This window comes from Cydia amplana, chromosome 9 (genome assembly GCF_948474715.1).
Source record: "Cydia amplana chromosome 9, ilCydAmpl1.1, whole genome shotgun sequence".
Taxonomy (NCBI): Eukaryota; Metazoa; Arthropoda; class Insecta; order Lepidoptera; family Tortricidae; genus Cydia; species Cydia amplana.
In genome coordinates, this window is record NC_086077.1 from 10,156,005 (window position 1) to 10,180,888 (window position 24,884).

Consider the following 24,884-nt stretch of genomic DNA (forward strand, 5'->3'; position numbering starts at 1 on the left):
GCATCCTCTATTTTTGTTCAACACAATCACTAGGCTCAAAATAAAACAACCAATAAAATAAATGTTGTTTTTAATAACCTTTTTTTACAAATTAATTAAAATACAAATTAACTTGTACAAATCAATATACAAGTAAATATACAATAATTTGATAACATTTACATACCTATTCAGCAAGAATCTTATTTGAATAACAAAATGTAAGCTTGCAGATATATTTAAATGATAAACAAATAAATTAATGTAGATTTCCTACCAGTACCTTGACACAGTACCTAAATAAATATTAATTTCGTATCTTAACGTTTTGTTTGGTCTTTTGCGCAATATCATTATACAAACTTGTTATTTAATCATTGCATTCATGTTAGTTACCTACTTATTTAAAAACAATTTGTGAAAAGTTGTTGAATAGGTAACTCAGGTTCTTTATAAACTTAGCAAATTTACTAATTATTGCAATAGCATTTTAGATTGTAAAAGTAGCCTAAACTAAATCAATGTCAAACAACTGTTCCTCTATTGCATTGCTAATTTAAACTATCAGGAAATTACGCAAAAACTCAATTCTAAATCATAATTCTATTTGATATCCAGTTTTCAGTTTTACACTAAGTTTAGTGATTTGTAATGTAATGTGCATAGCCTTTTGTTCCAATTGAGTCGAGTTATTAATATTACATTAACTTATATGATAGGCAGACACGGTCGCGTGACGTTCGTAAATTCGTGTCTCTGATAACACATTAATAGCTTAACTTAGCTCTATTGTTGAGTCGAGTGTGTTTAGATTGCAACCGTATCAGTGTATCTCCAGACGCCGCGAGCGCTGCCACGATGTGGCAAATAAAGTCGTATACGCGTAATCTATAATTAAAATAAACTTATTTTGGTATCAGTAGCTATCATCATGAGTCATCATCAGACGAATAGAAAGATACAATATTGGGCGGGATTATGCGGTGAGTTTGGCGCGAAATTTGTAACGCAATAGATATTTATATTTTCTATATATATTTATATTTTCTATATGTGCAAATAAAACAAACACCTCGTAAACTACACACACGATAGGTAAAATGCTAAATTATGGAAAAGTGTGTTTCGTTTGTTATAGTTCATTGACCTTTTGAAGTGCTGCATTGTTTGTGTACACGAATCCCTAATTGGGCTCTACTATTTCGTTGTTATCAAATCAGCTTATTTATAAATGAAAGCAGCAAATAGCATAAATAAATTAAATATGTATATATGCTGTTATGTAAATTTTGTTACTAATTACCTATTTCGTTTTTTTTTAAACAGCGGCGTCAAACTTCATGTTCACCGGCGCGGTGATATCGTGGCCTTCACCAGCTATTCCTAAGTTCCAAAGCGGAGAGGCAGACGTGCAAATTACTGAGGTGAGTTGGCTGCGTGGGATATCGCGATTATAGCGTGATTTCAATGTCAAAGGTTAGTCTGAGATACTCGCATATCTTATTTTACGCTACGTTTAGGATTTGTGACTATGACGTATATGACTTCATTGACTTCTGTTTGAACTTTAACACCGTAGTACGCAAGGTAGGTACCTACTGCAAAGGTGGATTTGTATTACGCCGCGAGTTTACTACCGGTGCTACCGGTCCTAAACCCGAGAGGGACTGACGCGCTCCGGGAGCGGTAGGATCATCTAGTTATCTAGTATATGTTTTTTATTACTGACCTAGGTAGGTAACAAAATAAATCAGCTTAATGCAGTCAAGCCTTCAACCAGTCCAGTCCGCAGATGACTATAACTTTTTACTAACCGCCTCAGCTAAACGGCAGATGTATGACCCAAATAGTCCTAATTAAGTGCCTGGTATATACATTATAACGGGCCAAAATTAGATAGTGTGGGTCTGCGGGGAAACGGTGTTATTGTGTGTGAGATCTTGGAGACCGTATTTAGACCCTCCAGTCTATTGTGGCCTCCTTTTTGTCATCACTAGGTACTGCGTTTCGACCACCAGATAGCGCTAGTATTTTGTTCGTTTCTCATTTTTAAGCTTTCACTTGATATCGTTGGTTTGTCTAGACTTCAAAAGACTTCTGATGCAAACAATGATTTCTCATTACAGGCGCAAATATCATGGATAGCGTCCCTGTTCGCCATCGGCGCCATCTTAGGGTGCATCATCGGGCACCCGCTGTTGGACCGCGTGGGCCGTCGCAAGGCGCTCCTCTGCGGGACGCTGCCAGGAATCATAGGTGCGGTAGGTGAATGACCTTTTTTTCGAAAGAAATGACTTGTCTTGGCTGAAAGTTTGTTCGTTATGTCCTTATGTCACTTGATCCTGAGATATTAGTAACGAATTGCCCTCCACCTTGTGACCAAGCGTGGTATTTTGAAGACCCCCCTCCTCCGTCTGAACGGGTCACTAAGTCTTTTTACGACTGGGGTAACAAAGCAGGATGCTATCTCATATTACATTCAAACACTAATTTGCTATATTGTATACTTGAATAATAAAGTTGGTAGAACTTGGTCCTTCGAACCGGATTTTAATATCATATAAACTTGTTGATTTCAGGGTATAATACTATTCACGAAGTCAGCCGAGATGTTGTATTTTCCAAGAATATTGTGTGGAGTTTCTTTAGGAATGACTGCAGTGGTAAGTTGGTTAATATTTTCACAATTTTTAATCAAAACAACGTTTCAAATATAAAATTGAAAAGAGTTTTGTGTACTTTTTCAGGTAGTAATGATCTACATCACAGAAATAGCTGACAAAGAGATCAGAGGCGCGCTTGGCATGTCTGTGCAAGTGACCAACAACCTTGGCAGCTTGATCGTCTACTGCGTAGGTCCGTTCGTAACCTACAACATGCTCAACGCGCTGGTGCTCGCCATTCCTCTCGTCAACTTGCTGACCTGCCTATGGATACCTGAGTCGCCATATTACCATGTAAAGGATGGTAGGATTGCGGCCGCTAGGGTAGAGTTTATGAGGTTGAAGGGAACTAACGATGAAAAGGTAATTTGATCAGTTTTCTATAAGGCGTGTTTAATAAATCGTATAAAAAAATCCAATTTTCGCTAATGATATTAATTAAACTGTCTGTTCTAGCTTGAGTGCAATTATCGGTAATTTGTGCACTAAAATGATTAATTGCGTTTTTTTACCGAAGTTTTTTTACTTAAGTAATTAAAAACAATTAAATTGTAAAAAAAATAAAATGTATTTCCACTTTAAAATGTAGGTATTTGCGCTGGTGATGACAAATGGAAAAACACCGACAATATTAGGATCCATGTGGATTTATAATAGTTTTATTTGATATAAAACCTTATTATATATAATTTTATTTCAGTGGGTGGACGAGCAGTTAGGAATCATACGGGCACATGTGCGGGAAAGCATGGAAAATAAGACTACCCTCTGGGAGCTAGTCTCAAACATGAAGTATAGAAGAGCTTTGTATATCGTTACAGGTAAATGTTATTTGTACGTTAATAATTCATAATAATGGCTTATTATTATTACTTAGGTACATACTTAGGTCAGATCTTTTAGGCTATAAAATATTGTTTTCACCTCAGCAGTGCCATTGCCAACCAGCGTGCTTCGTCGCTAACTTATGCGAGAGTACCCGTAGCTTGCTATTTCACAGTGCGGGGTGTACTGTAATACAAATTAGTTATACTTAGATTTGATTCACCTTGTTTGTTTACCATTGTTACAAAACGGAGAGAAATATACATTTAAACACATACATACATTAAACATTTAAACATCATACATTTAAACTAAATTTTACATTGAGTTAAGGAACGCTTCCCACGTATCCCCGACCTCCAGCAACACACCGACGGCAAGACATTAAAGATTATCTTCAGCGTCGATAGAAGGAATGCAGACGCACCTAATGGGATAAACAAACGCACCCTTTGATACAAGTACAGGCGTATGTAATGCATCACCTATTTTATGGCGGTTGTCAATTAATGCCGCTCCCACGGGATCGACTCTTCATTATCTTAATGGCAGCGACAGCATAAACGCTCCAGAAACTTCTCATGGCCTACGTGACTCCAGACAACGCATCCCCACGGTTTCGGGATGAATATAAGCGGCCATCCCGACCAGCGGAAGACAGTTCTCATCGAGTTCTGATCGAGTTCTCATCGAGTCCTCATCTAGTTCGCATCCAGCGACCAGGCTACACGTGAGCTCCGAATCGCTCGGTGTACCGGTACACCCTCGCGCTTCTAAACTATATTGAATTAAACTCGTAATTGTAAAATCAAATAAAGTAAATACCTCCTCATCGGTGTTTTATAAGAAGACCTCCGTTCTCTCAAGACACTTAACTGGTGACAGCGACGGGCGAGTCTCCCAGCGAGCAGCGGCTACACATCGTCGGCGCGAACTGGAAGGTTTCAACCTGAAGAGATTCGACCACTGCCTTATGAAGACCACAGTACTCATCGCACTGGCGGCTACCCTGTGAGTTTTCCTACATTTTCCTTTCATTTTCTTAATTATTTTGTACGCATTTCCACCATTTTTTTTTTCTTTAAAAAAAAAAAAAGAGACAGTTCTATTCTGTGATAGGATTTAATTAATTTAATATCAAAATGGCTCTGAATCATACTACGATCGAAAAATATTTGCCCAAATATGAAGGTGATAGACAAACTTTAGATTTCTTTTTAAATCAAGTTACTATGTTAGCTAGAGCAGCAGACGCTGACGCAAGGGCCCTGTTTCCAATTATATTAAAAAGCAAGTTACGCGGGGAAGCAATTAAAGCAATTGCTCACATGCCAAACAACACGGTAGAAGAAATTGTAAATTCCTTAAGGTCTAAATTTGGTGACACTAGAAGTATAGAACAAATTCTTTCTGAAATCACTCGCATAAAACGGTTCCCTAACGAAAGTGCTCTAGGATTTGCTGATAAAATAAAAGAACTTTTGTACGCAGCGAAAAATAAAGCGGATTCACCGCAAGCAACAGCCATTTTGGAGAACGTTTGCATCGACCAATTATGTAAACACTTGGATATCGCGACTGATCGATTAATCCGTTCCGCGCAACACACCACTTTTGATGACGCGTATAATCAATTAAAACACGAGTTAGAAGTCCACCCCGAGTACTTCCAGAGAAAACAAGAAAAATCATTTAAATCTAATCCAAGATTTAACTATAATAATAAAAACTATAATCAACATACTATACTAAAACCGAATTTCAATCAAAACCGCGTAAATCAACACCAATCTAACCAATTCGCACAAATATCTTATCCTAATCTGCAGTTAAATAACAACAACAATCAAATGCATTGGGCCAACCAACCGCGACCAACTCCGGAACAATGGCGACAAACATACCCGCCAAAACACCAACCTCAAAGATTAACTGACCATTTAGATAGTGATATTTCAATGAGAACCGCGACTAGTAGGCGACCTGTAAATCGTCCGCCAAGACCGCGACCGGTAGAAGTTTTTAATACACAAATAAATACCAATGAACATAATGGTAATTACGAACATAATTATGACCCCAACACGTATGATGGCGATGATTTTTTTCAAGAAACAGGACCACAAAACGAATTGACGTAAAATTAAATTATTTAGATAAAGATCATCTCCCATATATCACTATAGATGAATGGGGAGGAAAAATCTTAATAGATTCTGGTAGTAATAGGTGCCTTATTGGATCATCAATATTGAAGTCTAATAGGAATTTTAATAATAAAGTTATCGATAAAGAGTTTACAATTACGACTGCTCATAGTAAAACAAAACATCGAGGAGCTATTAATTTAAAATTATACCCGTTAGGCGAAGACATAGAACATGAATTTTTGATCTATGACTTTGACCCCAAATATGCGGGAATGATAGGATGGGACCTGATTTTAAAGCTTAACGCAATAATTCATCCAAAAAAGTGTGAACTTATCATGCCAAACAAAATAATTCCAATTAGCATAGACTATCCGGAGAAAATCTCAAAAATCGATCCGCTCTCGGATAATCTAATTACATGTGTATCTAACAAACCGGACGGCGAATACTTTATCCCTGAAATCGGGACAAACACCGTCCTCATTAATTGTGCATTAGTGTCAGTGATAGATGGCAAATATAGATTAGGTGTCACAAACCTAAGTCCTAGGCCCCAAAAATTCAAAAATAATTTTGATAATTTCTTACAACCAATACCGAATGGATTAAAATCTGTATCGGAAGTATTAGACAATGTTAAAATAAACAAAACGGAAGCTAGCAAATTAACGATTCGAACGGATCACATGAATATGGAAGAAAAAGCTAAAATTACCAAGTTAGTACACGAATTTAAAGACGTGTTTCATACGGGTCAAGAGCCACTTACCTTTACCCATACAGTTAAACATAAATTACGTTTGACAGATGATACACCCATTTATGTGCGCAATTACAGGAAACCACCAAAACAACAAGAGGAAATAGACAAACAAGTTTACGAGTTACTTAAAAATGGCATTATTCGTGAGTCTAATTCCCCTTGGAGTTGTCCTGTTCACATTGTACCTAAAAAACCTGACGCATCCGGTAAGGTTAAATGGCGCATGGTCATAGACTATAGGCAATTAAATGCAAAAACAATCGAAGATAAATATCCTCTGCCAAATATAGAGGAAATATTGGATAAATTAGGTAGAGCTCAGTACTTCACTACGCTAGACCTCGCGAGTGGGTACCATCAGATAGAAATGCACGAGGAAGATATCGAAAAAACTGCGTTTTCAACTAATCACGGACATTGGGAATTTTTACGCATGCCTTTTGGTTTAAAAAACGCTCCGGCTACATTTCAACGATTAATGGATTTAATATTACGCGACCTCTTATATAATACATGCCTCGTATATCTAGACGATATAATCATTTACTCAACTTCGTTGGACGAGCACATACAAAAATTACGAAAAGTATTTGAACGCTTGCGACAACATAATTTAAAAATACAACCAGATAAATCTGAGTTTCTTCAAAAACATGTAGAGTACTTAGGACACGAGTTAACACCTAACGGTCTAACACCTAACCAACGCAAAGTACAAGACATAGTTAATTTCCCAGTACCAAAAACCGAAAAAGAAATACGATCCTTTTTGGGATTGACAGGCTATTATAGGAGATTCATTAATAACTATGCTCAAATAACAAAACCATTGACTAAATGCTTAAAAAAACGCGCCAAGATTATAATAGATGATGAGTTTTTAAAGTCAGTACAGAAGCTAAAAGAATTAATTACCAACGAACCTATTTTAAAGTATCCAGATTTTGATCAACAATTTATTGTTACCACAGACGCTAGTGACATAGCGTTAGGAGCGGTTTTGTCTCAGAAAGAAGATAATGTCGAAAAACCAATCGCTTATGCATCTAGAACTTTATCTGATACAGAATCTAAATATTCTACAACTGAAAAAGAGCTACTTGCGATAGTTTGGGCTTGCAAACACTTTAGACCGTACTTATATGGTCGTAAGTTCATCATTTACACCGATCATAAACCTTTAACTTGGTTAATGTCTTTAAAAGACCCCAATTCTAGGTTAACTAGGTGGAGACTTCGACTAGCTGAATTCGACTTCGAAATAAAATACAAACAAGGCTCTATTAACTCGAACGCAGATGCTTTGTCACGGGTAAAAATTAATTTTAACGATAATGAATCAATATTAGCTCAGAACGGTAGCGACATGGATGAACAAATTAACTACAATGATAACCGCGAAGAAATCCAAACACAGCACTCACAAGATGACAACATACACCAGGGAATTCCTATTATGAATGATGTCATAAATAAAAAGCCACATCAAATTTATTTTAAACTACACAATAAATTAGATAATATAAACGTGCGAAAGGAAGACGGTAACGAAATCATAGAAGTTAGCCTGTATACATCTAAACGACCAGGAGAAGCACTCAGGAAACTTGCACGCGAGTATTTAAAACCAGGTATTCACTATTACGCTTTCTTTTACGTAGATGAATTATATCAAGAAATGGTAAAGATCCTCACTAAAGAACATAATCCTCAAATTCGTATAACTCGTTGTACTGAAATAGTGGAAACCGTAGTTGAAAAGGAAAAGCGAATCGATATCATAAAAAGTTATCACGAAGGAAAAACGAATCATCGCGGTATTACCGAAACTTTAATGCATATTAGTAGGAAATATTGGTGGAAAAATATTATGTCCGATATCCGCGAATATATTAATAACTGCTCTATTTGTAAGGCAGGCAAATACGAACGGCATCCAATGCGTCCACCAATGTTATTGCCACCAATAGCTTTGCGACCACTTAATCATATTTTTTGCGATGTTGTTGATATTGAAGGCAAGCTTTACTTATCTATAGTAGACGGATTCTCTCGTTTCGCAGTAGTTAAAAGATTAAAAGATAAAAATAGCTCAACAGTTATGTCAAAACTTCTTTCTTACTTTGCACACTATGGTGTCCCTACAGAAATAACGACTGACGCAGGAAAAGAATTCGCACTACTTAAGGAATTAGTTAATTTATATCACATTAAGATTAATTTCACTACGCCTTATAATCCAGCATCACACGGGATCGTCGAAAGATTCCACTCAACTTTGAGAGAACATTGTCGATTGCTTAGTGAACAATATAAAAATAAACTACCGCACGATGACAAAATGAAACTCGCATTAATAGCATACAACAGCTCGATACAATCAGACACAAAATTAACTCCACATGAAATCTTATTTGGACATATTGAAACGGAACCTTTGTTTAACTTTCTCCATAATTCACAGTTGTTAAATACTCTATTGGAAAAACATAGAGAACATTTAAAAACGGTTTACGATTATATATACAAAATAAAACGGGATGCTCAAATAAAAAGAACAGACGAATATAATAAGAATACCGAATTACCAGCCCCAATAGTCGAAACTCACGAAAAACTCCCAACCACTAATAAACAAGCTAACGTATTTTGTACTCGCCGAAAAACCTACATTCGCGACACAAAAGCCCCAAAAATATATTTGGATAGTCGAGGTAAACGACGAGCAGCAAATAAATTGAGGCCTGTTGTTGTTACAGGTTCCTCCAAGTCCAGGGTAGTCAACCCTACCAAATCAAGAAGTTAGAAAATCCCAATGGCATATACCTCGAAAAAATAGGACCAATTGCAGAAATAGAAGGCTACAGATATCTAACCAAAAGATGTAATCTAACCGAAATCCTTAACATCCTTAACAAATTAATGTCTAATAGAGTTCAAACTGATAATTACCACATTAACAGTCTTTATACCCATTTATTAGGAAGATTAAAAGGATTAATGAACCAAAACGTTGGTCGATCCAAACGCGGCCTTATTGATGGTCTTGGAACAATTGTTAAATTTATAGCTGGAAACCCTGATGCGAATGATTTAAAAGAAATTAATAACAATATTCAAACCCTTACAAATAACCAAGAAACATTACTTAACAACTTAAACGAAACTATTAACAAAGTTGACTTAAGGCTTAAAAGCATTACAAAACGTTTAAACACTATGTACGAAGTAAGTTTTACTAATAAGGCAAATATTGATATTTTAACTACTTTTATATTAATGGAAGATATAATTAATATCTTAGAGTTAGGCATAACATTAGCTAAGCCAGGAATACCTTGTAAAGACATTTTTGAGGAGGCAAACAATGTAGAAGTCGATCGTATTATGGTTTACACTGTTAGTAATGTCATACACTTTGTTGCAAAAATAGCGGAAATTAAAGCCAAAAGTGGTAATGCATACAACCTCATCCCTTTCCCGACTCATGATGGTCTAATCCTCGAAATCCAAAAACCTTCAATCCTCATTAAAAACTCATGGTACGCCTACCCAAGTGCTGAACAATGCAAAGCTAAGAAAACCATGATGGTCTGCAAACACGTTTGGTGGAAGGACTCCAATAAAACACCTGACTGCATCCATCAAGCTCTGCTTCTCAAAAACAATCACACGTGCCTTACGACGAAACTAGAAGAAGAGGAAGCTATCACAACAATAAACGACGGCAATTTCCTGTTATACTCAAGAGGACCACAACGAGTAACCATCAATTGCAATGAAACGTTTTACGAAGTCATCCAAGGGCCATATAAACTACACCTTAATCCCGGCTGTGAACTACAGATGGCGAACCTATATACTAAAGTGATCTCGAAAACCAACAATCTATTCAAAGAAGAAGTCCAGCAGATACAGATGCACTTAGAACAAAAAACAGATAAGATCCAATATACGGATGAAGATTTACAAATACACCTGAAGCCATTAGAATCAACAATCAAATCAAACATACATCAACATATTTGGATACCCAGCGTGTGGAGCATAAGCATATTTATGTGCCTCATCGGGTGCGCCATATACCTCAAGTGCACCCAACGCCGCAGCAGCATCGAGAACACGGGCGTAACAAGCTACACCCTTAGTTCTCTCTTAAGGGGGGAGGAGTTAAGGAACGCTTCCCACGTATCCCCGACCTCCAGCAACACACCGACGGCAAGACATTAAAGATTATCTTCAGCGTCGATAGAAGGAATGCAGACGCACCTAATGGGATAAACAAACGCACCCTTTGATACAAGTACAGGCGTATGTAATGCATCACCTATTTTATGGCGGTTGTCAATTAATGCCGCTCCCACGGGATCGACTCTTCATTATCTTAATGGCAGCGACAGCATAAACGCTCCAGAAACTTCTCATGGCCTACGTGACTCCAGACAACGCATCCCCACGGTTTCGGGATGAATATAAGCGGCCATCCCGACCAGCGGAAGACAGTTCTCATCGAGTTCTGATCGAGTTCTCATCGAGTCCTCATCTAGTTCGCATCCAGCGACCAGGCTACACGTGAGCTCCGAATCGCTCGGTGTACCGGTACACCCTCGCGCTTCTAAACTATATTGAATTAAACTCGTAATTGTAAAATCAAATAAAGTAAATACCTCCTCATCGGTGTTTTATAAGAAGACCTCCGTTCTCTCAAGACACTTAACTATTGTAACTTATTACATCCACATTCGTTTATATATATAGAAATCTGTGTTTCCAGGCCTGAAGATGCTACAATACATGACCGGCGGGATGGCCATCCAAGCGTATCTCGAAGTCATCTTCAGACAAAGCAGTTCCATATCTGGACCACTCGTCAGTATTGTCTATGGTTTCGTACAGCTTGTCACAGGTAACACATATTTTATACGAAATTAAATTGTGAATTTATAATTGATTTATTATAAATAGCATTTCTCTCTTCAGTCGTTTAAATCGTCAGTTGACAAGCAAAAGTCACTAAGTACCACCACAAGTTCATAGCCATAGTGAACCATATTAGTACGAAAAGAAGGTTGATTTTTGTTTAAATATCTTATACATAGTAATGACGAAATGCAAATGCGTTTCCCGGCCATCGTGGAGTATCTTTTATATTTAGTACAATCAGCACACTTATTAAGATTCATAATAAACATGACCAAACCCATAAAATCTCGTCATCGTGAAAATGTGTCTGTACGCTAATGGCATTTTACTCGGCATTTACAAGGTTTTTAGAAATAATATTTACCCTTATATCTTCTTTCTGCTTACAGGAGTGGGTGGAGCACTGCTAGCCGGTTACTTCGGCCGACGGATCCTTATGTTCGTCTCGGACTTGGGCGTAGCGCTCTCAATGAGCGCCCTAGGGCTTTACTTCTACCTCCAAGACACCGTCAAACTCAGCCCTGATACACTCTCTACAATCTCCTTCTTACCTTTAATAGGGTTGTTCGGGTTTAACATATTTTATTCCGTAGGCATAGGGATGTTACCTTATGTGATGCAAGCGGAACTGTTTCCTATAAACGTAAAGACAGCGGCATCTAGTTCAGCCACTGTTTTGGCTTGTGTCATGAACTTTGTTATAACCAAGTGTTACCACGGAATCAGGGCAGGCTTGGGACACTCTGCCGTGTTCTGGGCCTTCGCTGTAGTTGGTTATTTAGGTTTATTTTTTATATACTTCTTCGTGCCAGAAACTAAGGATAAAACGTTGGAAGAGGTGCAGGATAATATGCTGGAAAAGAACCAAGAGTCTACAGCACTTAAAGATATGGAGGACATTAGTTGATGTAACCTTAGAGAAAAGCCAATCTTACAATTGACGCCCCTTCATTGAGTTGAAGGTCACCCAAATTTGTCGTATAGTACAGAGGCGTTCATTTTAAGATTAGTTTTACTCAACAAACTAACCAACTACTCCTTATTGAATAAATATTGTACTTTTGACGGTTCATATAAGCCAGACTGTTATCGTTATCTCTAAGAGCACGAGACTTGTAAATAAAATGTAACAAACCAAATCAGTGTTGATCAGCAAACAAATACCTATAACAATATTGACTATAACATGTTATCTGTTTAAAATATTCCTTTACAAGGCTATTGATGTGCCTAAACATTCATCTGAATGTATATGTTGTGGAAAAATTCAGTCTTGGGTGGGACTTGAACCCACGAATACTGGATCACTAGTACAGTGCTCTGCCATCTAAGCTACGAAGACCGTACCCAATACAGCGAATATTTCATATATGAGCCATAGGGAGGCTCTGCATAGGTTTCTGCTTGATACAAAATTAATGTATGTTGTAACATTGTTATAGATCGTAAATATAAGACGAACAGTTGCAAAGTTTGATGAAGGAGCCTAGATACACTCATCTTCCTCGCGTTGTCCCGGCATTTTGCCACGGCTCATGGGAGCCTGGGGTTCACTTGGCAACTAATCCCAGGAATTGGCGCGGGCACTAGTTTTTACCATCCAACCCAGAGGGTAAACTAGGCCTTTATTGGGATTAGTCCGGTTTCCTCACGATGTTTTCCTTCACCGAAAAGCGACTGGTAAATATCAAATGATATTTCGTACATAAGTTCCGAAAAACTCATTGGTAGTACGAGCCGGGGTTTGAACCCGCGACCTCCGGATTGCAAGTCGCACGCTCTTACCGCTAGACCACTAGCGCTTCATCTGTTTAATATTTATTCAGGCTGGTAACAAATAATGTTGATGTGGAATTCTGGCTTTTAATAGACGTAAGCATTAACTGTGATAAGATAAAATAATAGTTGTACTTATTTGGCATCGTTTACCTAGCTAAATCGTCGTGCTGCATTGCATTTATGAATAAGTGAAATGCTAGCCGAATATTTTGTATCGATTTAATTTAACAAATCAAATGTACTAGAATTTAGTACAGTCGACGTCATACAAACGTATGTTTACATTTTTCGCCTTATTACAAAGGAATAAGGTGCAAAAGTGTAAACATATCTTTGACGTCAATTTTATTGTACATTCACTTTACTTTCTAATAAAACACCAAATGTGACCATAAAATTGTATTCTGTTGAATAAAAATATGAAATACATATTGAATACTTATCAAACTGCGATAAATACACTAGTAAACCTGTTACATCTAGAGAGTAGCTGATTTGTGGCTTATGAAAGATGAAGGTATTTATTACCTTATATATAGGCGCGTAGGGTTCAATCTAATTAATGCCGTGTAGTTTTTGTTTAGCGTCACGTCACGTCACGAATTGGCACCCTAAGATTATGATCATAAGGTTTAAATTCTCTTGTTGTTTCCGTAAGAATAGAGAGGGGCGAATGGTGTATCTGCGGGCTCGTCGCCGCTTTCCTCGGAGGCGTCGGACTCGAACGTGTTGTCCGGGATGTCGTACAAGCGGATCAGGGGCTTGTTGGGGTCCTTCATTATTAGGTATTTACCTGCAGAGAGAAATTAAAGTAAGATCGAGTGCAAGTGTGTAATATTTACAATATAGGGAATTGAACTCAAATGGGGCAGTTTTGCTATAATACCTAAGTATAAATAATAGGTAAATTGTAGAAAAGATGTGAAGTCCGAGAAAAAATGGTTCTCCTTACTGTGAAACCTGGCGGTCTAGCATGAGTTGCGCTCTCGTATACTATCCTATACATCCGGCGCGACTTCAAGTATGGAGTCGCGCGCGAGAACGCAACTCATGCTAGACCGCCTGAACAGAAATAGATATAACTGTACTTGCGCCATATGTTTTGTGGTTACGTATATTGTTAAACGTCAACTTTGGGCAACCAGAGTTACGGTATACTTAATGAATTACACCGCCATAAGTACATCAGTTATCAAATTGGAAGCACGAAATGTTAAATTTTAGACATTTTATACAATTAACTAGCGACCCGCCCCGGCTTCTCACGGGTTAACAAATTATACAAAAACCTTCCTCTTCAATCACTCTATCTATTAAAAAAACCGCATCAAAATCCATTACGTAGTTTTAAAGATCTAAGCATACAAAAAGACAGACAGACAGCGGGAAGCGACTTTGTTTTATACTATGTAGTGAGGAGCTTTGATTCTGTAACGAAGGTACTAGGCTACCAGAACCATCGTGGCGTGTGTACTGACCGTCCTTCTGCTTCATGCAGATGTCGATGATGCAGCGTAGTATGCCCCAGGCGTTGTCCATGGACAGGTTGATCTGCGCCGCGAACTCGTGCGGCTTGAACTGCTGCGTGCCGAGGATCACGTGGCGCGCGTTGTCGCGCACCTGCGTGCGGGACACGTAGCCGAACTTGATCTGGTCCGAGCCGGCCAGCAGCGCCTGCCGAACGGAAACGGGTCATTTAATCGAACTAATGACATATACATTGGTGTGGCATCAGACATAGACCCATAGAGAATCGTGTGTCGGTGGATATCGTTTTTGTTCAAACTATGTATTTGTCCTGTTTGTTGTTGGATGTGAAGGATTAAATTAAAATAGACATTATTGCCTCGGACCTGAAAGAAACGCATGGCCTGACGAGGTACTTGTCAGACCGGGGCTCTAGGAGTTACATAATTCTAATGAAATTAGATTAAAATGCCGTAAGGCGCTCTGCGACATCGAAGCTGCGATAATGGTCCACTTGGTGAGCTTGCTGTCCCACTCGTTCAGGGCCATGATGGCGAGGAACTGGGTCTCCCGCGGGATCTGTATGCCTAGTAACACTGCAGTACCTGCACGGTCCACTTGGCGAGCTTGCAGGAGTTGTTCCGCAGCTCGTTGGCCAGCACGGCGCCCCGCTGTGTCCAGCTTCTGTCGCCACTCGACGCCGTTGGCGAGCTTGCTGTCCCACTCGTTTCAGGGCCATGATGGCGAGGAACTGGGTCTCCCGGGGGATCTGTATGCCTGGTAACACTACAGCACCTGCACGGTCCACTTGGCGAGCTTGCAGGAGTTGTTCCGCAGCTCGTTGGCCAGCACGGCTCCCCGCTGTGTCCAGCTTCTGTCGCCACTCGACGCCGTTGGCGAGCTTGCTGTCCCACTCGTTTCAGGGCCATGATGGCGAGGAACTGGGTCTCCCGCGGGATCTGTATGCCTGGTAACACTACAGCACCTGCACGGTCCACTTGGCGAGCTTGCAGGAGTTGTTCCGCAGCTCGTTGGCCAGCACGGCGCCCCGCTGTATGTCCAGCTTCTGTCGCCACTCGACGCCGTTGGCGAGCTTGCTGTCCCACTCGTTTAGGGCCATGATGGCGAGGAACTGGGTCTCCCGCGGGATCTGTATGCCTGGTAACACTGCAGTACCTGCACGGTCCACTTGGCGAGCTTGCAGGACTTGTTCCGCAGCTCGTTGGCCAGCACGGCTCCCCGCTGTGTGTCCAGCTTCTGTCGCCACTCGACGCCGTTGGCGAGCTTGCTGTCCCACTCGTTCAGGGCCATGATGGCGAGGAACTGGTTCTCCCGCGGGATCTGTAAATCTGTATGCCTGGTAACACTACAGCACCTGCACGGTCCACTTGGCGAGCTTGCAGGAGTTGTTCCGCAGCTCGTTGGCCAGCACGGCGCCCCGCTGTGTGTCCAGCTTCTGTCGCCACTCGACGCCGTTGGCGAGCTTGCTGTCCCACTCGTTCAGGGCCATGATGGCGAGGAACTGGGTCTCCCGCGGGATCTGTATGCCTGGTAACACTGCAGTACCTGCACGGTCCACTTGGCGAGCTTGCAGGAGTTGTTCCGCAGCTCGTTGGCCAGCACGGCTCCCCGCTGCGTGTCCAGCTTCTGTCGCCACTCGACGCCGTTGGCGGGCTTGCTGTCCCACTCGTTCAGGGCCATGATGGCGAGGAACTGGGTCTCCCGCGGGATCTGTATGCCTGGTAACACTACAGCACCTGCACGGTCCACTTGGCGAGCTTGCAGGAGTTGTTCCGCAGCTCGTTGGCCAGCACGGCTCCCCGCTGGGTGTCCAGCTTCTGTCGCCACTCGACGCCGTTGGCGAGCTTGCTGTCCCACTCGTTCAGGGCCTTGATGGTGAGGAACTGGGTCTCCCGCGGGATCTGTATGCCTGGTAACACTACAGCACCTGCACGGTTCACTTGGCGAGCTTGCAGGAGTTGTTCCGCAGCTCGTTGGCCAGCACGGCTCCCCGCTGTGTCCAGCTTCTGTCGCCACTCGACGCCGTTGGCGAGCTTGCTGTCCCACTCGTTCAGGGCCATGATGGCGAGGAACTGGGTCTCCCGCGGGATCTGTATGCCTGGTAACACTACAGCACCTGCACGGTCCACTTGGCGAGCTTGCAGGAGTTGTTCCGTAGCTCGTTGGCCAGCACGGCTCCCCGCTGTGTGTCCAGCTTCTGTCGCCACTCGACGCCGTTGGCGAGCTTGCTGTCCCACTCGTTCAGGGCCTTGATGGTGAGGAACTGGGTCTCGTTTTGAGGCCCCTGCATTACGGCGTCGTGCTCGCAGCGAGCCACTAGAACCTGGGAGACAATACATAGTATTTTAATACATCACGCAGATGCATCGTCATGTATGCCGTTAAATAAATATAAACAAAGCCTTTATATTAAAATCCCACTCTAACTCAAACTTCTAGTCGTCCCAAGACTGCCGATCAATTTCAAACAGCATACGCGTCGTCATACAAGGATATTTAGGTGTGTCCTGTACAATGTACATAACTAAGTTGGATATTAATAGATAAAATGCCCCCATCTTGCGTAAAAACTGCTTCTAATAAAGCAGTGGTTCCTAACCTTTTCAGTCCGGTCACCCCTATGCCTAACTAGGGAACCTGATTTTACCCCTCCTGTCAATGGTGATAAAAAATAAAACGTGTACGTTTGTTGTATCGTTATATTAGGTTAGCTTATTTACCCCCGTAAAATACCAGTTTACCCCCACGGGGGTAATTACCCCCAGGTTAGGAAAGGAATAAAGGATAGATTAATGGTTCGTTCAGTAGCACCAAACGTGACAAGAAAGCACATCAACTCACCACGCCGTTGTTGAGGTTCCACTTGCGGTAGCGGTACCCCACCGAGGCCACCTCGCCCTCCTCCTCCTCGGACACGAACGGGTTGGGCTCCGGGAACTTGTACTTGGGCTCCGTCGGACCGGACTTCAGCACCTGTGCGACAAATGGAACCATAGATTAATATTCGCACACGACGGAATAAAACATGGTGTATTCGCCACGGTCACGTGGGGGACAGATGGCAACGGTTACATTTTGGAGTTTCCACGACTCAGACACCGTTCTAGTGACGTCATTCACCGCTGTATTACGGCCGCTATATGACGGCACCGCTTTTGACGGCAAAGCTTTACGCCTGTAAACTGACGTTTCGACATTGGTGAGGCAACGAATGTTTTTTTATTTATTTTTTTTATTTAGAAAACCAAACAGTCACATAAACATATCAAAAATACAATACAAAAGATGTACTGCAACAAAAGGTACAATAAAAAAGACCTGTACGGATATGATGGTCGTTCTTGTCTACGTGACAGCGTGATAAAACGGTGTCCGTCACTTTCTTTCCCACGGTGTTAAACAGTGACAGTTATTTTATCACGTGGATAAAGATGGATAAAGCTATCCATAATAGGCTGGCTGCTGGAGGTTCATAAATTATGTTAACTGTGTAAGTACAATTATAACTACTGCATATAGACATATTAGATAGAAAAAACTGCTATCAATACTTAGGTACTAAAACAACTTACGTTTAACTATGGTTTTTAAACTAGACATCGAATTTTGGAAGCAATCTATTTCCGAAAGATGTTTATTATAGTAACTAGGAACTCGTCTGAAAAAGGTATCTTTTATAGTTTGAAGAATAGTGTGATGGAAAGCCACATATGCTAATATGTGGCTTTCCATCACACAAGGGTCCTTATGATTCAAGTGCAACAAGGATGTTTCCATCTGAAATTCCAACAGAAATTCTGGAAAATTGCACGGACTTGGACACATTATGAACGAATCAATTCATAAAGTGGTCCTGCAATTTTTCGGCTGGGTGTACCTGCTGGCTGAAGTTGTGGTTGATGAAGGTGGCCTCGAGCGCGAGGTTGCGCGGCGAGTTGATGGAGTTGGCGTCGTCGGCCGGGGGCTCCACGGACGTCTCGTTCACCGTCAGCAGGTCGAACTCCGTGTTGTCGCGCTTGTCCAGGAACAGTTTATCACCTGAACAGCAAGACGATTGCAGTACATATTTATTTATTTAAACTTTATTGCACAATACACAAAAATAATGTACAAATGGCGGACTTAATGCCTAATGGCATTCTCTACCAGTCAACCATCGGGCCAAACAGAGACATGTAAAATTGGTGCAAGGAGAAAAAGGAATTTAATTATTAGAACTTAGTAAACAACTAAACAATTAATAATTCTGATAAACTACATGTAGAATACACAAATAAAAACACTAGAATATATATAAATAATATACTACTACATATTTCATACATACTCATAATATATAATATAATGATGAACGCTACTCGAACTCTACACTCTCATATGGTATGGGTTCTCTACTCTCATATGTTGCTACTTTAAATAGCAGTTTCTGTGCGTATGTCGAAAGTTTAAAGTGCCATATGTACTGCGTTGTACGATACACGTGCGAATAGGTAATTATCAACTCGTGTCGATTTATCGCTACTCGTTTCGAATTTCCGCTTTTCCGCACTTGTATCGTAAATAACTATTGTAGTTGCGTTTCTCTAGTAGTGCAAGAAAAGAGCAAATACTTTATCAAGGGAGCCATTGTTAAAGTGAATATAAATATAATGTTGGCACTTGATTAGAATTCATAACTCTCTTGCTTTCTAAGGCTAACTAATAAAAGTAGAAAAGCATAGTTTTCCGTCTGGGCTGTAAAGTCAGTTGGCGTTCACTTTAGCTTATACTGTTTTTTTATCACCGATGGCGAAAATACTTGATATTAAGTTGCCATATGCGGACTCTGGGCCTCATTTAGGAAGACTTCATAAATGAGGCCGGTGGAGTGTTAAAAAGCATAAAATTTGTACCAATCTTCTCGATGACGATGTCCCAGGAGTAGTTGGAGCGCGTGCAGCACATGATGGTGGCCAGGATGGCGTCGGTGGCGTACACCGTGCCGGTCGTCTTCGACAGCCGACGGATCACCGGGTCGTCGGTCGTCGTAACCTGTTACAACAATTACTTTGATTATTCGTTTCTCGCAAGTTGAGTGCTAGTGGGCTAGTAGTAATGCGTTTACCTCACAATCTCGTACGAACAAGGCTTGTGCTAATAGGTTTCTTGGAAATTATGGACGAATCGTTTAATATTTAGCAGTTGGGGGCTATTCATAAATTACGTCATTTCAAATTAGGGGGGGGGGGGTCTGAACATCGGATGATGGTAGCAAGACATAGGAGGAAACGGGGTCATTCGAAGCATGATTTTTGGATGATTTTTGGGGGGGGGGGGGTGTCAAAAATCGATGACGTAATTTATGGACAGCCCAATAAATTACGTCATCTATTTTTGACGATTTTTGACCCCCCAACCTTGCAGTGATGTAAAATATTTAGAGGAAACAAGACCCTAAAAATGCCTGTTTCTCAGTTAAAAAGGACAGACAGTCGCTTTCAATCCTCTAGTTCTTGGAATTCGATTGCCAAATCGTACCGTATGGAAGATGCGATCGATGCGCTGCAGAGACTTCTCGTGCTTGACGTTGACGCGGTCGTACGCCTTGTCATAGTACTCCAGCACGCCGCAACACGCGATGTCCTCACCTGCAAGATATACACACTTCGTCTGTTCGGCTATATGTGCCAGTGGAAAACGGTAAAGTTGACGAAAATAATAGTCCTTTATGTGTCTGAAATTATGCAAAGTTGAACGCTATGAATGTGAAACAGGGTTCAAAATAATGTGGGAAATATATTCCCTGCCTTATAAAAGCTTAATGGGCAGTTTTAAACCAATTTTGGGCAAATTTCATAAGGGTGTTATAACCACTGCAACCAATCAAGAAAAAATAGAGTTTAATTACAAATTGTTTTGATTGCTTGTTTAATGCTGCCAGTTGCGGTCATTAATGCGAGTTGTCACATTCATTAATTTGTTTAAAGTAATAATATCAACTGTTCATCATCATCAAATCAAAAGGTTGTCATATTGTCTCAAATAACTAACATCAACTGATGTGGTCAGGCCATCCTCGTTCCGCTACTTACCCTCCTTGATGCCAGGCAGGGACAGCTTGGCCAGCCGCGGGAAGTCCATGTCCTCGATAGTTGTCCAGGTGGGGCGCACGGTGACGGACGCGTCTCGGATCTTCATCGGAGCGCCGCGCTGGCCCCAGCGCTTGCCCATCTTGCGGTCACGTTGCTGGACAAAAAAGAGATTTTCACTGATGGTGCTGTAATGCATTTACTGCTACCGCTACACATGAAGCTCATAGCGCGTTTTTTTCCGCTCTATAGCGAAAAGCGCCTACAAATAGAGAACCTGCCTACTGGGCTGAATGTAAGGTTGTATTAAGAGTGCTGTTTTGAGACATTCATACTTCCTTTTCTCATTCAATTCTGCTTATTAAAACATTTTTTGTGCAATATTAGTGTTTTTTCGTCTATTTTATAAAGTCTCGGTCTGGGCCGATTATGTTTCTTGTCCGAGACAAAAGTAGTTTAAGTGTGCTACTATTGTCCAATTACTGATGGGTCAGCATAACAACAAGAAATTTATATATATTTTACCTTATTCAGCGTGGTCATGCCGCCTGGCGTGCGCTGGCCGCGTTGGCCGCGCTGGCCGCGCCCACGAGCACGTCCGCGCTGGTACGGCGGCTTTTGCTGAAAAAAATAGATTATTCACATAGTTATTACAATTTAGAGATTATGATGACATTTCAACATTTGTGGTAAGACGATAAGATAAACTGACTGTATGCTGTATACAAAATTTTGAAATGAATTTTAATAGCAATCTAGAATTGAATCTGAAATGGGATTCAAAAGGGCATTTTTAGTGTTTATTACAAATATCATTTACTGAGTTATGGAAGTTATCTTTGTATTTATGTATGTATTTATCTATAGAAGTATGTATATCATCACCTAGTACCCATAAGTACGAGCTAGCTTAGTTTGGGGCTAGCTCCATCTGTGTAAGATTGTCCCTAAATATTTATTTAATCTCAACATAACATTATAGTCCGTAGATTAGAAGCTGGCCCCGAACGGCTAATTCTTTGTAAAACCGCATGTGCCGCTACCTGCAAAAAAGGGGTCGCATAGTTCTAATTGGCACCTGAGCGCGGGCTCCAACGCTCAACAAACCAGTGTAGGTGCACTCTCCAATAACGCACCTTTGTTATGCATCTCGATGACACATTTTAGACTGATTCTGTAGCGTTCGACTCGCAGGCACTCAGTATCCGTAGCTCTTGGGTGGTCTCGGCCTCACAAGAACTTGCAAATTATTTTTCCATTTGTTCATTTTGAATCTTATTGCAATTTCCATAGGAGTTGTAATTCAATAACCAGTTAAAGTGACTGGACCATTTTTTATGCAGACAGTGGCACATGCCGATTTACTTAATAAAAGACAAAGGATAAGCCATTTGCCAGTGCAAGGCCAGTTTCAAATCTACGGACTATACTTGACTAAGGCTTTTTTTCTCAACATAACCTTGCAAACAAGATCAAAGTTTGTAAAAATCACTATGAAATACAATAAAGTTTTTAATTCAAATTTCTGAAATAAATAAATGAATTCCATTATTATTCCATATGTAACTCACATCTCTGGTTGTATCGACCAGGTGGAATGTTGATTCATCCTCGTCATGGTAGTATGCATATGACGATCCTGCGCCAAACTGGGATGCATACTTATCTGAAAACATAATAATACAATACTATATAATTAAAAAAGTGACACTTCTGCATAAATAACATGACCCTTAATTACACAGGACAACATTAAAGGATTAACATTTTCACAGGTTTTGTTTAAACAAGGTCATGTCACACAGATCATAAATAAAAGCAGGGTTGCATGTAAATGGATAATAAACAAAATATGTGTGCTTAATGACAAATTTCCAAGAAATTAAGAAATGTATAGTCATGTAACTGTTATAGATCAAGAAATGATTGTGTAATGCTAAGATTATTTGAAATATTGATATTGCTTCAAAAGTGCTATCCAATTAAAACACAACATGATATATTTTTTTGTCTTGCAAGAGAAAGTTTTGCATGCAAGCTGCAGTTTGCACTTGTAGCAATTATACGTCATCATCTGCATAAGTTGTAATACGCGCCCTAGCGATTGTGTCACTGTCAACTTGTGCAGTTCAACATAACCTCAATCATACTCCTAGTAGGACCCTTCTAACCAGTATAAAGGACATACATTCTACTTACTTTGGTATTTCTTGTCCTGCACCATGGTCCAATCACTTATTTTGCCCAGCCGATCGCCTTTGCTGAACGGCTGATACGGCATGTCCCGAAACTGGTCCGGCATTTCGCACGGTCCCCATCCTGTCGGATTATCCTGAATGACCGGGGATATGAACCGTATCGGCTCCTCGGCCGGTAGGACGTGTTCTGACATTATAATTTCGCTCGTAGTCTGCGATATATAATAGTTTTTTGACTATAAATCAGCATGAATGCCACGCACGACACTTCTTGCAGCGAAATGCCAAGGAGAAAGGATCATAGACAACAAAAATTTTTGACAGGTGTCCAATTTATAATGTTGCCAGAATATTATATTAAAGGGCTCTATAGGTGGGACAATATGTCTCCGTGATCATGATTTCGCATCGATTTCAGCGCGACCTTGGTGGTCCGCCGTACGTCCGTTAAGGACGCAGCTATAAGTGAGAGCGAATAAGAGATTCTTTGACCGCACTAACGTCGCCGTTCGGTACGCCCGCCTGTAAGGGTTTGTGACTACTTTTACACACCTCAGAAACTCGATCAAGGGTGCTGGTGCTTGTATGCCTAAAACAGTAAGTGAAAAACGATGTTCTTACGAAAGTGAGACATAATGACCTTGAAATTAGCGTGACATTTCAAAATATATTAAAACGGGTCACTCACGTATTTTAATAAGTATCTATCTGCGCCGGTCCACCAACGCGAGCTTCTGATGATGGCACTCCGATGACTTAAAATAGTACGTGAGTGATTTAGATCAGTTTCCTTACGACTCTCATGATCATGTATATTATGTTAGTATCATATAAGGCTAAAGGAAAATATCAAAGGATAATTCGTACCTATATGGGTAGGGTAGGGTAGCACAAATCATAAACAACTAAGTGGATTGATGTCTATGATTAAAACCCATACTACGAGTAGGCAGGTATCAGCTTGAAACGCCTGGCTCACTTGATTCCACTACTACAGTTTCATAAACATTCATTTCTATGGCACTTAACCTCTTAAGCCCAATGATTTATTTCGGTGATAAGTGGACGTTAAACTTTCAGACAAAAGTAGACGACCGCCCCAAAAGCGCCTTTTCATACAAACGAACGTAGTCCCCATTTTCCTCTCTGGATTTAACATTATTCAAAATATTTGGACGCAATTTGATGTATGTATGTAGGTATGAGCGTAGAGGTAGTAGAGTGTAGACTTCGATCAACACGGGCTTCCAACAGGTCGGAAGGGATAGGCCCAAGCGATATCTTGACATTCAAATCATTCTGCCATTTTTCGCGGGGGGGAACGTGCACACAGTCGCACTTCTCACACACTTACATACAAAATCCAATCTGTAATGACGACACAAATAAATAGAAAATGACACCCTACACAGACAAATCTTGCACACCTCGATCTGTTTTTGTGTACGGACGAATCACAAGTGTCACAACACGCACACTAACACATTTTCGTCAAAGAATTTTATTGTTTTCTGAGAGATGAGAAGTCGGATTTGTCGCTCGACCGATCCGCAATTTGTACTGGGCGAGCAAAATCGATAAATCCAGCAATTAAAATATAATAATTGTGTTTAAATGTAATTAAACGTATGACATGTAAAAAAAATATTACATGACAAATGTTACACCTTCTTTTTGTAAATTTGATGTCCCCGACCTCTTTTTACAACAAAAAAGCGGCCAAGTGCGAGTCGGACTCGCCCATGAAGGGTTCCGTATTTAGGCGATTTATGACGTATAAAAAAAAACTACTTACTAGATCTCGTTCAAACCAATTTTCGGTGGAAGTTTACATGGTAATGTACATCATATATTTTTTTTAGTTTTATCATTCTCTTATTTTAGAAGTTACAGGGGGGGGGGACACACATTTTACCACTTTGGAAGTGTCTCTCGCGCAAACTATTCAGTTTAGAAAAAAATGATATTAGAATCCTCAATATCATTTTTGAAGACCTATCCATAGATACCCCACACGTATGGGTTTGATGAAAAAAAAAATTTTG

At 40.5% G+C, this 24,884-nt stretch overlaps 2 protein-coding genes across 2 annotated transcripts; one reads left to right on the top strand and one right to left on the bottom strand.

Annotated features, from left to right (window-relative positions):
• The first annotated feature begins 787 nt into the window (after positions 1-787).
• LOC134651133 (facilitated trehalose transporter Tret1-like) lies at positions 788-12,236 on the top strand. Its single transcript, XM_063506158.1, has 8 exons — positions 788-962; positions 1,306-1,403; positions 2,106-2,240; positions 2,559-2,642; positions 2,727-3,005; positions 3,343-3,463; positions 11,158-11,289; positions 11,696-12,236. Exons 1-8 carry the CDS (start codon positions 911-913, stop codon positions 12,211-12,213), a joined length of 1,419 nt encoding a protein of 472 aa, XP_063362228.1. The 5' UTR covers positions 788-910; the 3' UTR covers positions 12,214-12,236.
• Positions 12,237-13,469: 1,233 nt separating this feature from the next.
• Positions 13,470-23,139, bottom strand: LOC134651101 (eukaryotic translation initiation factor 3 subunit D). The gene is made up of 11 exons (XM_063506096.1): positions 22,841-23,139; positions 22,213-22,307; positions 21,167-21,262; positions 20,645-20,798; positions 20,091-20,200; positions 19,466-19,604; positions 18,451-18,611; positions 17,415-17,546; positions 16,690-16,896; positions 14,564-14,759; positions 13,470-13,878 (listed from the first exon to the last, which is right to left on the bottom strand). The coding sequence occupies exons 1-11, from the start codon at positions 23,031-23,033 to the stop codon at positions 13,718-13,720; spliced, it is 1,644 nt and encodes a 547-aa protein (XP_063362166.1). The 5' UTR covers positions 23,034-23,139; the 3' UTR covers positions 13,470-13,717.
• Between the last annotated feature and the right edge of the window lie 1,745 nt (positions 23,140-24,884).

Coding starts and splice junctions, on each gene's coding strand:
- LOC134651133 (XM_063506158.1), top strand. CDS start 911: ATGAGTCATCATCAGACGAATAGAAAGATACAATATTGGGCGGGATTA. Junction 963..1,305: donor ATATTGGGCGGGATTATGCG/GTGAGTTTGGCG, acceptor TTTTTTAAACAG/CGGCGTCAAACTTCATGTTC. Junction 1,404..2,105: donor CAGACGTGCAAATTACTGAG/GTGAGTTGGCTG, acceptor TTCTCATTACAG/GCGCAAATATCATGGATAGC.
- LOC134651101 (XM_063506096.1), bottom strand. CDS start 23,033: ATGTCAGAACACGTCCTACCGGCCGAGGAGCCGATACGGTTCATATCC. Junction 21,263..22,212: donor TGGTCGATACAACCAGAGAT/GTGAGTTACATA, acceptor TATTTTTTTCAG/CAAAAGCCGCCGTACCAGCG. Junction 16,897..17,414: donor GGAACCTCAACAACGGCGTG/GTGAGTTGATGT, acceptor ATTGTCTCCCAG/GTTCTAGTGGCTCGCTGCGA.